The sequence below is a fragment of the Anabas testudineus genome, chromosome 2, assembly GCF_900324465.2.
Source record: "Anabas testudineus chromosome 2, fAnaTes1.2, whole genome shotgun sequence".
Lineage (NCBI taxonomy): Eukaryota > Metazoa > Chordata > Actinopteri > Anabantiformes > Anabantidae > Anabas > Anabas testudineus.
Window position 1 is genome coordinate 30,365,441 of NC_046611.1, and position 13,753 is coordinate 30,379,193.

A 13,753-nucleotide genomic window follows, 5' to 3' on the forward strand; every position below is an offset into this window, starting at 1 on the left:
AACCTGCCCTGGAGAATCACACGGCGAGACCCCAACACATCCTGGTTTGAAATTAAGACTAACTGTAGCTGCCAGGTTTGGCTTGTGTAATAAATGCTCCTCAGTTATCTGCCCAAGGAGCGCTGTAGAGCTTCATCCACCGCTACTGCACTCACAGCAGACATGCAGGCGTAACACTAGCTAACGAACACCTCCTGTACCTGCAGAGCATGCTGAAAAACAACCGCAGGATGTGTTAGGGTGACTTCTTATCTTATTTGCAGAACCTCCTCGTTGTTTTTGTGTTTTTTGTTTTGTTTTTCATTTCATTTTATTCTTTTTTTTTTTTTTTTGGTTTGGAAAAAAGTGTTTATTGTGATTACTTGTTAATTAGTGATGTGATTATTAAACATGAAATAAAATCGACTAAAACTCTCTCTGTTTCAGTGGTGTGTTGTGCATGCTGATTACTGTAGGTTTAAATGGTCATTAGAAACCGCTTTTGCATTCATGTTGGCACAACTAAAAACCTAAACTACATTTTTTGGAAACAAATGATCACATGATCCCAAACCCTGTAAGTTATTAGCAGTAAGATGAGCAGGGGACAGGCCTGTACAGCATCAATGAGGCACTTTGCTTGCTGTGATCCCACATCTTCAGTGCAGACAGACACTGACCTCTAGTGGGTCCTGAAAGAAAAGGAAAACTACCATAATTCTCTACATACTGTGCTCGCTTGTTATCGGATATCTCATTAATCACTCCTATAGGATTCATGTCCAGCCAAACTTGTGCTGTCTATTTTTTCAGTGGTTTTCAGCCCACTCTGGCGTTTTAAGCTTTTTTATGATCACGTTGGAGCATGCTAGTGCAGATATGTAGCACATAAACAATGTTTGTACAAATAACTCAATCTAAACCGTGATGGTTAATAACCAGTCATGATAACTTAGTAAGAAACCCTGCTTCACTCTTGGTTTTCCTGCACTTTCCTCTGTCGGACGTTGGGGGCAGAAGCAGCGCTACATGCTGTGAGCGCTGCGCTTCCTCATTCAAGAGAAGAAGACGGTTACCGGGGCAACGTCAACACCGTCCGCAGCTACTGAATTTCGTTTAGCCACCGATTTATTGTTTTAACATTTTACTCCAACTAACCGAAAAGTCGCTTTAGTTGGACGTTTTACAGACCTGGACTGTCAATAAAAACGGCCGCAAAGCACTTCACTTTAAGGTACGAAACAAATTCGAGCTGACGTTAACTCGGGCTATACTGTAGTAGCTAGCTGAGTTTCTGCTAAGGTTTCTCTGAACATTTGCTAGCTAATCGTGGTGGCCCCTTGGTAAACGTGATTGCGAACATATCTTAACATTGTATTTTCAAAACAGCCGAGTTTAGCGATAGTTCGCGTATTGTTCTGTTTTACTTTACATTGGGTTCATTGTTATCCGCTAAGTTACAGAATAAGTTAGCTATGTGGAAACGCTGCATAGCTAAACCTTACAATGTTGGTAACAACAAATTGAATAATGTTAATGTTGACGTTACTTTCTCAGATTTGAAGGAACTGTCTTATGAATTGTATGACTTAACATCCGTGATGCAAATCACTGTATAAGTGTGGTTGATTTTGATACACACGGTACTAACTAACGCTAAGCTAGTTACACAGCTTAGACACCATTCAGATGCTGAGACAGAGTTCATATCAAGATGCGTGAAATTAAAACTGTGTGAAAAGCAAAGTCAAATAATTGTGAACGGATTTGCATTCTTGAATTCAAGCTTCAAGATCTCTTCCACTTGAGGGTCAATGTCCCACTCCGTCACCTCCTCCTGTCCTGCTCTACTCACATTAGATGGGTGTAGAAAGAGAATGTAGAGATGTGGGCATACTAACAAGCACACACCCGCTTGTATGAAGTTTCCAACCAGCAGTTCCACAAGTTTGATTTCCTACACATTATTGTTTCTGGTGTTTTAGGCATCATGGCGAGCCAGAGGCCTCCATCAAGCATGGGCCGACCAATGAGCCGTAGCGGATCTGTGGTACATGGAGCTGGAAGGCCCCCAACGGCCATCCGACCTCCTCCTACAGCTATACGTGTTGCAACTGGGGTAAGTCAACAATTTAGCTTTGACTTGTCAGTACTCTTTTCGTGATGATAATTTCAGCTGGCAAAGCCCGAGCAGAATATCAGCTAGAAAAGTGGATGCCCAGAAAGCCAAATATATGTTAGTACCCTCTGGTAAATCATTTTAAAACAGATAAATAACGCACATTTTAGATAATTAGCTTTCAATTAACAGTTTTTAAAACAATAGTTAATAACAAGTAATACATACTTAAATTGTTAAACTTCAAAACAACATGTAGGCATGCTTGAACAAGAGTTACATTACATAACAGTTGCATTTCTTGTGCTTTGTGCAGCTTCACCTTCTCTATTGTTTGACTTCACTTCTTAGCTCAATTAAAAATACAGGATTATTTGACAGTATTATGTGATTATGTGGCAAGTTGCCTTATGTTCGGATCCAGATGTAAACACATGGAAATAAAAGCTGAAATGTTAATCTTTTGTCTCATATTGATCTTTTGATATCAAACCCAGATGTTTTCAGTCTACAGCAAAAGTAAAGGAATTGGCCTCACTTTTTCAATACTTCTGGAGGGAAGTTTATATTGTTTTTGGTACAAAAAAGGTTTCATTGTAAACCTAAAATTTACCTAGGTAGCATTTTACATAACTGTTGTACAATTGTTTAATAAAATGCTGCCTTGAGCAAGTAGAAAGACAGTCTCATTAAGTTTTAATCTTCCACTTTGATTACAGATGGTTCCAGGTACAAGTGGACATCCTGGTATGAGGGGTGGAATACCCATCACCACCCCTGGTGTCCTGTCTGCACAGATCAAAGTAACTGACAGGCCTGTCACCCAACAGGGGCTTAGTGGGATGAAGACTGGCATGAAAGGTAAGTTTTAGTTGAATTTTAGGTGGACTTCAAGTAATCAGCTTACACGAGAAAGCAGACTATAACCTAGTTAACTGAGTGCACTGAGAGTTAGACAGGCTACTGTAAGTCATGTTAAAACAGGCATTGTATCAGCGTTGGGGTGTCTCTATAATTCTGTATACAGTTATATTTTGTAAGGTCCTCAACTTTACACTGTAAAGTGCCCTGAGATGACTTTTGTTGGGATTTGGCGCTATACAAATAAAATTGAATTGAATTGTCTTACCTTTCTCTCTTTGGCTTCACTTCCTCTTTTCCCATCAACAAAAGGACCTCAGAGACAGATTCTGGATAAGTCCTACTACTTGGGCCTTCTCAGGTAAGATTCTTAATGCCACCTTATGGGTAAATTTGTCACAGTATGCCATTACCGCACTGGTTCCTTTTAACACATGCTGGTTTTACCATTTAAAAGTAAGTCTTCATATTTGCTGTAGAAGTAAGATCAATGAGTTGACCACAGAGACCAGCAAACTACACAAAGAGATTGACAACTACAACCAGGAGAACTCTGTCTACCTCTCCTATGAGAAGAGGTGAGTGGTGTTTTTATTAGTTTGTCACTGACACTGCACAATTTGGGATTTAAAGGATGAAAGTAATTATAATTAGCCAGCAAAATAGATAAAGGAAAAGAAAAGGTTATAAAAGAGTGCTACAGAAATAACTACAGTGTAAGATTCTTAAACTATAGACTTCTATATAATTCTTTATTCAATTTTACTTTGTAGGGTCTTAAACCTTACACTGTAAAGTGCCTTGAGATGACTTTTGATTTGGCACTATACAAATGAAATTGAATTGAATTGAATGCAGTCTGCAACTAATTAGCCCATTCATCTGTGCCATAAACAACAGTTGAAACAATTAAAAAGGCATCAGCTAGCCACACTGATCCCCTAAATGACACATTTCTTCATAAAGCAAATATTTGTATTGAAAACAAGGCGATCTTTTGCAGAAATGCACACTTGATTCTTGCTTACCTCAGACTGCTGTAATGTGCATGGTGATTCAGATTTGAGGCAAAATGTTTAACAAATAAAACCACATCTCACAGTATATATAACAATAGTTCATTTGAAAAATGACCACTTTCTGCAGCTCAGCAGGTGACTGTGACTAATTGGTCAGGATTAGCAGTTATGTTATTTGTGTGATGTTCATTACTTTGTCCAAACAGATTATCTCTTTACCAGTCAGAAAGTGTTGGACAAAAAAAATCTAACTTGTTCCATATTACAAAATTACATGCAAATAATGAGGGCAGAACGGATTAATATGGTAAAGACAAATAGGGTAACAGCATGTAAAAAATCTTCAGATACTAACCTTTTGTTTTTCCCCATAAGAGCTGAAGGCCTTGCTGCAGAGATAAAGGATTTACAAGGCCAGCTTGCTGACTACAACATGGTAAGCAATTGAAGACATACTTTTAAACTTTTATTTACGGTAGCTAATTCTGTTATACGGTGGCTGAGTATAGAAACACTCAGATACAGATATGCAGATGCAGATACAGTATGTAGCCTAGTCTTGTAAATGCTTTATTTCTAATGTTGTGTTTGTATTTCCAGCTGGTGGACAAGCTAAACACCAACACAGAGATGGAGGAAATGATCAACGATTACAACATTGTAAGTATACTGTGTAAACTGACACCTGAAATCCAAAATGTCGGAAATCAAGATATGATGGAGCATGTTGATTGTACACAGTAAAGTCATCAGTGTTAAATGAACACTGTCTGTGCTTCTATGTTCTTTGCTCTTTCCCACCCAGTTGAAAGCTCAGAATGACAGTGAGGCTGAAAGCATTGATAGCATCTTCACCGAGAGGAGAGAGTGAGTACTTTTTTTAATGATTTTTATTGTTGTCTTCTCTCAAAGGCAGTCACATTGCATGAAATTATGCAGAGGTTTATGTTCGGAAAGCATGTTCTAAAAAACATGTTTTTAATGATTTGTATTAGTATGCCAAAGTTTGAGTTGAAACTCAAACACATGATGTGAACTTCCTTGTGTTATCATCTATTTATATACAAGATGGTATAGATTATCCTCCAGTGCTTTAGATATTTCTGTCAGATTTAAGTTAAGAAAATGCAGCTGTGTTTCATTTAGGTAATTTACTTCATTCATGAAGTATGTGAAGAGTATGTCGTTGCATGCAGCACCACTTTCCTGGTGCATAATGGAGCAGAGAGGTGCAGAAACATCCTTAACTGTGTATAGGGGGTTTGCGTGGATACCTTAAAAAGTCAAACAACATAAAATCACAGTAATAGGCACAGAACTAAAACAAGAGTTTTCCTGACTCTTAGGTTCAGGACAATAAAGAAAACAAGTCAGATAGAAAAAAAAAAAAATCATGATCTTTTGTTTGCCTCTATTTGGATACTCATTGATCACCTGGTTTTTAGGCATGACACACATTTTCTATATCTGTGAGGCAGTTTCTGCCTTCTTGTCACTGAAGCTGATGTGTGTTTCATCATGGTTCTGGTGAATTATCCTTTCCTTCATGTACCTCTTCTCTCTTAATGTATGGATCCTCAAAATACTCATCCCCATCATCTTCTTCTTCCTCTAGTTGCCCATTGCCTTGCTTGAAAGTGAATGTTTGATGCTTAAGGTATCTCTCTGAGAAATCCGTTGACACAACATCCTCCCCCTCATCCTTGTTTTGGTCTAGCAGCCGATGACGGTAGTTGTGGTAAAGCTTGTACCAGGAAGGCCCCTTGATGGCAAATATGATGAGCATAGAGGTGACTAGTGCTAATGCTCCAACACATACTGTGAACTTCCATATGTTACCAAGCACAGGAGTCTGGTCTGGTTAGGGTTGTATGGTGCACATATGGAGAAGAGACCATTGTGTTAATGTTGTAATATAGTCAATTTGTACATCCACATACAGTACATACTGTAATACAATAACATATCTACTTCTCTCTTTGTTGTACCTTTACTGATGCTGTGGTTATGACTTGGCAACAGTGTGGTCGTCAGCACGGTAGATGAGCCCAAAGACTGTCTCGATCTGACCGGTGTTGGTGATTTTTGTGGGTCTCTAGTGAAGGTTTGCAATTGTGATGGGTAACACACAGCTGTAGCGTTGAAAAGATCATATCCAGCCTGCTTTTCTGGAAAAGCACAGGTGGCTTCTGGTCCTTAAAAGCAAACATTACATATGGAGGTAATTTCATTAATAAGAACTTACTTAGCTAAGTAGGTTAGATGTCTTCTCTTTAAATGCTGTTATCATAGCAGTGGCAGGTTATAGCTGATAGTTTCTATGGTTGAAATACTTAGTTACTCTATGTTTAGAATTCAGCATTAGGGATGTCTTTGAAGGAATGAATCTACCCTGACAGAAACTTCTAGATCACTGGAAATACCATACTGGTACAAGCCTTTAGAGGTCAGCATAGTATTCTATACTTCATGGCTAATGGATTTTAAGTTTTACAAGAAAAAGGGGGAGAAACTTACACTAAAACCTGTATATAATAATATATTAATATAATTAATATTCCACAGATGGTGGGATTATTTTCACAGGAAGTGCTGAGAGTAAACTGAGAGGAGAGTCAGGTGTAAACTTAACAGTGCATCATGTAATATCCATACTGTGTAGACTGATCTGTACACCCCTTATATAGAGTGGAGTTTGTTCACTGGTTGCTGCGTCTGCTGACATTAGCCATGAGAGTTTGTACTCTACATGGCATAAGCCAGCAGTCAACAAAGAGCAGTTTGCTGGTGTTTTAGTTTAGAGTAATATTAAATGTATAGCTTTTATAGCATCTCTCTTTTTACCCACCCCTAAAGAATGAACCTCAGAACAAGAAGTCACATTACTAAACTTTAAAACTATTAAGTTAAAATTGTTACCAATGTTAACATTTGCTTCTTTGACCTCTTGAATACTGATCAGCAGTGGGCAGGAACAATTCCAAGGGTTTTCTTGTAGTTTCACTACCTGATGGGAGCAGATAATGCAGTTAATGATTAAATAATTACCTGGTTCACACAGCTAGATTGGAGGACCTCATTTCTTGATCAGATATACAGGGTGTTGTTTTAGTTTGAATGTTACCTCATTTCTGAAATATTCAATTTATGTATTTATGCCAAATGACACAGATTGAAAGTATAGCTCAGACCGTGGTGATTTACTAAGACAAGTCAAAGACTTTTCTCAACCAAGTTGGCGGTTACCTGTAGATTATTAAGCCCTCTGAATAGGGCTGGAGGAAAACTGGTCAGCATGTTGTGGGACAGATCCAGTTCTGTCAGGACACTTAGGTTAGAGAAAGCCTTGGGATCCAGGCTGTAACAACACCCACATTATTTCGATCAGTTGTAGTAATTACTGAATGCCAGCTCTGGTGCATCATTTGCTCACATTTCATCAGAGGGGACAACAGCAGTGACAATTATCAGACATCTTAGTAAGCAAAAAATTGGTAAATTAAGCAAAACATGTTTCATATTGTTGAATCCTTAAAGTAGCCACTGCTTTCCTTGACAACAGCTTTGTACACTATTTTTTTTTTTTTTGCAATATCCTAACCTAATTAGGGAATTTAAGGCACCATTGGGTGTTGTGCTGATACACAGGGTTCGACGGCTTTAAACCCATCTCAGCATCATCCGTTTGAATGACACTGCATACTACTTGAAGAATCTGACATTTCCACTATATTTAGCTTTGTTAGTCGTTTTTTATTTACCTGCTGATATTGTTCTTGGACAGAGATAGCACTCTGAGGTTTGGCACTACAGAGAAGTAATTGGCTGGTATAGCAGTCACCAGGTTACTATCCAAGTGGAGTTCTACCAAAGCCGAATAACTAGCCAGAGCTAGTCGGTCGTCCTCACTCAGAGTAATGAGGTTCTCCTCAAGCACCAGTTTGGTAACAGAAGAATTGTTGTTACTACGAGGAATGATCTTCAGAACCTTGTTGGTCATTACCTGTTGGATGGATTTACAGTCATTACCAGAGATTAACTATCATACATACAGACGATTAGAACTGTGGGATCCAAGAACCACATCATCATAAAAGCTAAATCTTTTCATACCAGTATATCCTCTTCCACTGCCTCAGCCAGTATATTCATGGCTGCTCCTACTACTGTCAACCACAGCAATAGGAGAGATCGTTGAAACCTTTCCATTGTCCTACTTGAAAAAGAAAGAAATGGAGAACACTTGGTGTGACCACCACTTTATGAAGAGAACATAGACTCGTTTGTGTAACCTGAGTCTACCTGTCTATCCCTCCCATAGCTTTTCTGCTGTATTGTATTCAATTTTGAGCTCCAACAAGCAGTCTGTAAATAACCTTTCTGTAGCTTTACAGTTTGTCGACTTCATCACTTTGAGTTGAGCTTTATGGGTAAAACGTGCTAAACCACAGATTACACTTAATTCAGTCTGTACATTTATTGCCAAGTTGTTTGCAGTTCATTACAAATTGCACAAATTGTGTGATTCACACAAATAACTAGAAGACAAGAACCACCTTTCTTGCTGCATCATTTTAGCAGTGTTCAGCTCTGCTGCAACAAACATGTATGTCCATGTTTGTCATCTTAATTTATTTTATTATCAGAGAAACACATCCTCCCATTTAAGACAGCAGACACAGAGAATGTTAAGTATTTTAGTTTGATACATGTAATAATCAAATTGCTGATTTATTGTACTGGCACAAAACATGTTTGAAAGAAGAGCAGCATGCATAGCAGCAGTGGGGTAAATTCATTTTATATGCATTTTAGAAAGTGATCAGACCGTCACATCCTGCATCCTGTGACGGAATATCAACACCTTAATCAGACTATTTAGTCAAGGTCATTATCATAGGTATGTTTACAGATATTAAGCCAAAATGTTGCACTGAACATCACGTCCTGCTCCTTGTTTGTCTCCTGTGTACATATTATGAATTGACAAGTCTGCTGATGTGTTTTGTGTATACAACTTGATACTTGATACTTTGATATATCTATAATATCTTACGGAGAGTTTGGAGTACGGAAAGTTCTTTAAAGTGTCGGACATGTTCCTTTTAAGGAAGCTGCATACATAACCCTAAACCTGCATATGGAACAACAACATCTGCCTCACCTGCTGTTTTCTTTTCATGTTTGTGTTCTCAGAGTTTAACCCTATTCTCTCGTTATTCTATAGGAGTATAAGCTGCACTTACCTGTACGTCTACGTGCACTAAGATGTTTTGTATTTACCTGTCACTCCGATCGAGCCAGCACAGCAAATAACCTTTGTTCCTTGTTGTAAAACCTGAAAGCTGACACTGTACTAGCTAACCATTTATGATTGATGAACGCTATCTCCTCTCCTTTCTTTCTTTCTCAGGAGATTTTTATCTTTTGTTGAAAATACCTCACATTCTACACACAGAGCAACAAAGTCAAGAGGGAAGAGGAGCAGATTTAGGAAAGAAGGAAAGGAGAAGGAGTGGGTTTAGACGAAACTTAGCCCAAGCGAATGCAGTGTACAATAGACAGGAGATTGAGAAGAGTATGTACTATACTAATAGGAGTTAAAATCAGCTCAAAGGTATGTGAGGTCAGTCTCAGGGCAAGAAAATGATGTCTCCTGTCATGTGACCCAACAAATTTATGACAATATGACAGTGATAGGCCAAGACGTAATTCCACATAATTACTGGGTTTCCATACTAAATGCTTACCCAACGTTTGGCACATTCAACTGCAGATTGTCTGTGGGCTTGTAACTGTAAGCCTTTCCTCATTTATTCCGTCTCTCTGACCTTTTCACGTGTCCCTCTTTGTGCTGATTTAAAATTATGGCAAAACAGAAATTAAAAACTGTGACTTAAACTTCTAAAACCTGTTATATGTTTGCTCCACAGAAGAGAGGAGGCAATTAGGGCGATTGAAGAGGAGATTAGGAAGGAAAGGCGGGTTGCTGATGAGGTTGTTCAGTCAATGTCAGCGGCAAAGCAAGAGAAATATTTCACCATGGCAACAACCAATGAAGAGCTGCTACAGGTATAATGGTGGATTTCTCCTAATGTTTTTGTAATACTGCTGTCTTGTTATTATTTTCTGAACCTTGATCACTGTATCACGTGTCTCATTAAACTATCATCTGTTTGGGCCTTGTTCAGACCAAGTTTTACTAGGTGTGAAAAAAGGCAGACACCCCCATTCATCTCAATCTGGGATTGGATTAAACACAGCCGGCAAAGGCACCACAGAGACAGCTGGTCCCTCTGGTTCAAGTGGGGGGGCAGTGTCATATAAACAAGGATCATCTGTTTGTGGTTTCAGGTTAAATAAATGTCCTTTTCCACATTTCCTTGTTTTTGTTTTGTAGGAGTTAACTGTTCTCCAGGAGGAGCTGGACATTCTGGTAACGAAGAAGGAGGACTATGAAGCAGTGAGTTGGGTTGAAAAGAAGGGTTAATGTGTGGATGGAGGACAGGGTCTCATCAGGCAAAGTATGAAAGAAATCATTCACGACCTGGACCTTGATGAGCAGCAATACATAGATGAGTGGATGGATGCATTAACCAATTGAAACATAATTACCAAGTTTAAGGTCCAATGACTGTGACTTGTACATAGAATCAACCTAGAGGTCTATTTTTCCTGTGTGCAGGACCTGGCCCACTCACAAATAAAACAGGAAGTGGTGCAGCTTCATGAGACTCTTTCAGCGCTGGAGGCAAAGCGTGACGCCATGGAGGCTGAGCACAAGAGTCTGGGCTCCCCACAGGAGGAGAGAGAGAAGTTATTCAAACAGGTGAGCTTCATTAAGAATAGAAGAGTTGAAATAGTTCATCTGATAGGATGCAACAAAAGCCATTTCAATGATTTAACATTAGTGCTGCTGACGCATGATGGCAGTCAGTCCCCTGCAGGACCTCAGGGTGAGTCTGTCAGACGTAAGGTGAGTCGATGAGAGGTGGTTGAGAAAAAATTAAAGTGTTTTATTTTTTAGGTGAAGGAAGACAACCAAGAAATCGCCAGCATGGAGAGACAGTATGTATTTATAGCAGTTCATTAATTACTTGCTTGTAAATGTGAAACATATATGCTTCTGTTTAATGCTGTGTGTGTGTGTGTGTGTGTGTTCATTCAGACTCACAGAGATCAGAGACAGAACCAGACAAATCACAGAAGAGATCCGCCAGCTCGAGCAGGACTCAGAGGAAGCTCAGGGTAACACGCTGGATGACTGCTGTGAACTCTACAGTAGATCATTGCTGTGCTGCAGTTTGCTGGAGCTTTGTTTGGTTGGTGCTTACCTGCCTACCTGTGGATTGATGGGAACATTATGATGGGAACACTTGTTTAAAGGCATTTAAAGGCCTTCTGTTCCTGATGTTTTAGTGCAAACTCTACCAAAATTTTTAGTTTCTCTGAACTTCGACCTATTTCTGAACTCCTGCCTCCTGAATAATAATTAATATGTCTGAGTTTTGGTTCTTGTTTTCCATAAGGGGAGTGTCAACAGAAATACAAGGAGCTGAAGAGGAAAGAGGAGGACATTGACCGTAAGTTGAACTTTTGAGTAGATCTAGACATAGCTAATATTATGTAGTCAACTTTGATAATAAATGGAATAATACTGAGGGTATGACGTTTAAAGCCTTCATTAAATATCACATTTAGGTGGTGAAACTGAGACTTGACGTTGTTACTATCACTAAACTACTTTAACAGACTTGTATTAGTTACTGTATTAGTCATAGACTGTATCTGAGGGACTTGTCCCGTCTTAAAGGTGCTAACAGTATAGTTCACTCCTGTGTTAGGGTGGTAACTGTTCTGATGGTGAACTTTGAAAGAGCTATGTCACTAAAATCAACAGTAACACCTACACACAAGTATATTAACATATTATTTTCACATTCCTATCATTTCTCAAGCAGTAGCTTTTAAAACATTATGATGGTTTTACTGATGGAAATAAACCTTCAAAAGAAAAGTTTAGATGTGGAGTTAGAAACCAATGCAGTAGAAAAACATCCTCCTATTATGAAACAAAGGTAGTGCAATAACCCTTTCTGAGTGCAGGGGCCAAAACTAATGGAAAACCTCACAATCATAGTTGTTGTCTTTTGTTCCAGGGTTCCTGGAGTCGTTTGAGGACTTGAGGGCTCAGGAGCAGGACAAGATGGCACAGAGCCAGGAGAACATCGTCTCCCTCCTGGAACACTGCAGCCGGGTGAGAAGGAGGGTACAAGTGAAAAATGGACAGAGAAAAGCAGGCAACTGACAGTGTGTGTGTGTGTGTGTGTGTAGAACATGTTGAGGCTGCGACAGGTGGATACAGTGACAGCCAGTGAGCTGAAGAACATGCAGGAGGTGCTGGTCAGCAAGGAGACAGAGGTGGTCCAATCAGAGAGCACCGCCAGGGGACTGACAACAGGTTAGTAAAACACACACACACACACACACACACACACACACACACACGTGCGCCAGTAATGAAGAAACATGCTCATCAAGCAAATGCCTCTTTGTGAACTGTCACCATCCAGAGTCTCAGCGCCTGCAGCAGGACCTGGAGAAGGTGCAGCAGCTGGAGGGGAAGATCTCTGGAGAGCTCAGCACTCTGAAGGAGCGCGTCAGCACCATGGAGTCTGAGCTGCTCACCTACCGAGACCTGGACGCCCTGAGACACACAGCCGAGGAGAAGAAGAAGGTAACGCAGGACATGATGGAGACATCACCTGGACTCCATCAACATCCCCAAGTGAATGTGTTTCTTCTTCTTCTGGTACAGAGGCTGCAGGAGGACCGGGTGTCCCTGACTCAGCGTCAGGATTCATTCAAACAGCTGCTGGAGACGATGAATCAGAAACATGAAGCTCTGAAGACCAAACTGCAAGAAAACGAGACTCACGCTCAGGTAAGAGAGTGTCACACATCACATGTACCTTCACAGCTTTCAAACGTTATTCTACACATGGAGACTATACAAGCACCTGCTGCTTTCCCCACGACATGGGACATTTACATTGTGTGTGTACTTTGTGTTGTAGCTAACCAACCTGGAGAGGAAATGGCAACACTTGGAGCAGAACAACTTTGTAATGAAAGAGTGTATCCTTCAGAAACCTGAATTAGTTTGTTGTAATGTTCCTCATCATTTCAACATCATGTCATCATGTCAACACACAACAAATCTGTCCCACTCCTGGATTTGTGTTTTACACGTTTGTGCTTTATCTACGGGCCTCCGTAGTTATCTTTCCTAAACTGTGGCATCAGTCATTGCTTCTAAATCCCAGGAGAGCGACTACGGCTCTGTTGCGAAGAACGTCTCCCAACAAGTGGCTGAGTACAACAAGAGCCTCGTAGACTCACTGCAGAACAACAGGAGTTAATCACATGACAAGTGTTGGTTTTATTTAACACTCAGTCTGCCGTCTGACAAAAGGAGGCATCACAGCCCACTTCACTGGCGTGGGTCAGCACACAGGATAGTCTGATTGTCTGTTTATGGTCTGCTACGTGATACAAAGCACTGATATTCAACATTTTGCCACTCGTCTACTTGTTTCTAGTGGTAAACATTATTAGCTGCTTGTTTCACTCAATACGTTTGTCTAGTCAGTGTTTGTAGGTATTTACTATGTTTTGTACTTAAACTGCAGATTATCACTGGTGTTGGTTTCTCTGATTGTAGGTCATGAAGTTCACTCTTCACTGTCCTGTCACATAACAATAAATTCAAGGC

The 13,753-nt window shown here is 39.9% G+C and overlaps 2 protein-coding genes across 2 annotated transcripts; one reads left to right on the top strand and one right to left on the bottom strand.

Annotated features, from left to right (window-relative positions):
• The first annotated feature begins 1,052 nt into the window (after window positions 1–1,052).
• On the top strand, window positions 1,053–13,751 carry ift74 (intraflagellar transport 74). Its single transcript, XM_026361925.1, has 20 exons — window positions 1,053–1,213; window positions 1,965–2,098; window positions 2,818–2,959; window positions 3,272–3,320; window positions 3,439–3,537; window positions 4,354–4,414; window positions 4,579–4,638; window positions 4,784–4,845; window positions 9,912–10,050; window positions 10,379–10,441; window positions 10,664–10,807; window positions 11,006–11,046; window positions 11,147–11,226; window positions 11,508–11,561; window positions 12,138–12,235; window positions 12,313–12,439; window positions 12,552–12,715; window positions 12,797–12,922; window positions 13,056–13,116; window positions 13,285–13,751. Exons 2-20 carry the CDS (start codon window positions 1,970–1,972, stop codon window positions 13,398–13,400), a joined length of 1,815 nt encoding a protein of 604 aa, XP_026217710.1. The 5' UTR covers window positions 1,053–1,213; window positions 1,965–1,969; the 3' UTR covers window positions 13,401–13,751.
• Window positions 5,396–8,187, bottom strand: LOC113163374 (leucine-rich repeat-containing protein 19). The gene is made up of 6 exons (XM_026361926.1): window positions 8,137–8,187; window positions 7,740–8,017; window positions 7,225–7,336; window positions 6,895–6,985; window positions 5,967–6,176; window positions 5,396–5,835 (listed from the first exon to the last, which is right to left on the bottom strand). The coding sequence occupies exons 1-6, from the start codon at window positions 8,185–8,187 to the stop codon at window positions 5,495–5,497; spliced, it is 1,083 nt and encodes a 360-aa protein (XP_026217711.1). The 3' UTR covers window positions 5,396–5,494.
• Window positions 13,752–13,753: the final 2 nt, after the last annotated feature.

What these genes read in the sequence shown, in the direction of transcription:
- ift74 (XM_026361925.1), top strand. Translation starts at nt 1,970, where the DNA reads ATGGCGAGCCAGAGGCCTCCATCAAGCATGGGCCGACCAATGAGCCGT. An exon ending in AGCTTGCTGACTACAACATG is followed by an intron (nt 4,415 to 4,578) that starts GTAAGCAATTGA and finishes TTGTATTTCCAG; the next exon opens with CTGGTGGACAAGCTAAACAC. An exon ending in AGAAGGAGGACTATGAAGCA is followed by an intron (nt 10,442 to 10,663) that starts GTGAGTTGGGTT and finishes TCCTGTGTGCAG; the next exon opens with GACCTGGCCCACTCACAAAT.
- LOC113163374 (XM_026361926.1), bottom strand. Translation starts at nt 8,187, where the DNA reads ATGGAAAGGTTTCAACGATCTCTCCTATTGCTGTGGTTGACAGTAGTA. An exon ending in TGTGGTTGACAGTAGTAGGA is followed by an intron (nt 8,018 to 8,136) that starts GCAGCCATGAAT and finishes TATGTATGATAG; the next exon opens with TTAATCTCTGGTAATGACTG. An exon ending in AGCAAATGTTAACATTGGTA is followed by an intron (nt 6,177 to 6,894) that starts ACAATTTTAACT and finishes ATGTTTGCTTTT; the next exon opens with AAGGACCAGAAGCCACCTGT.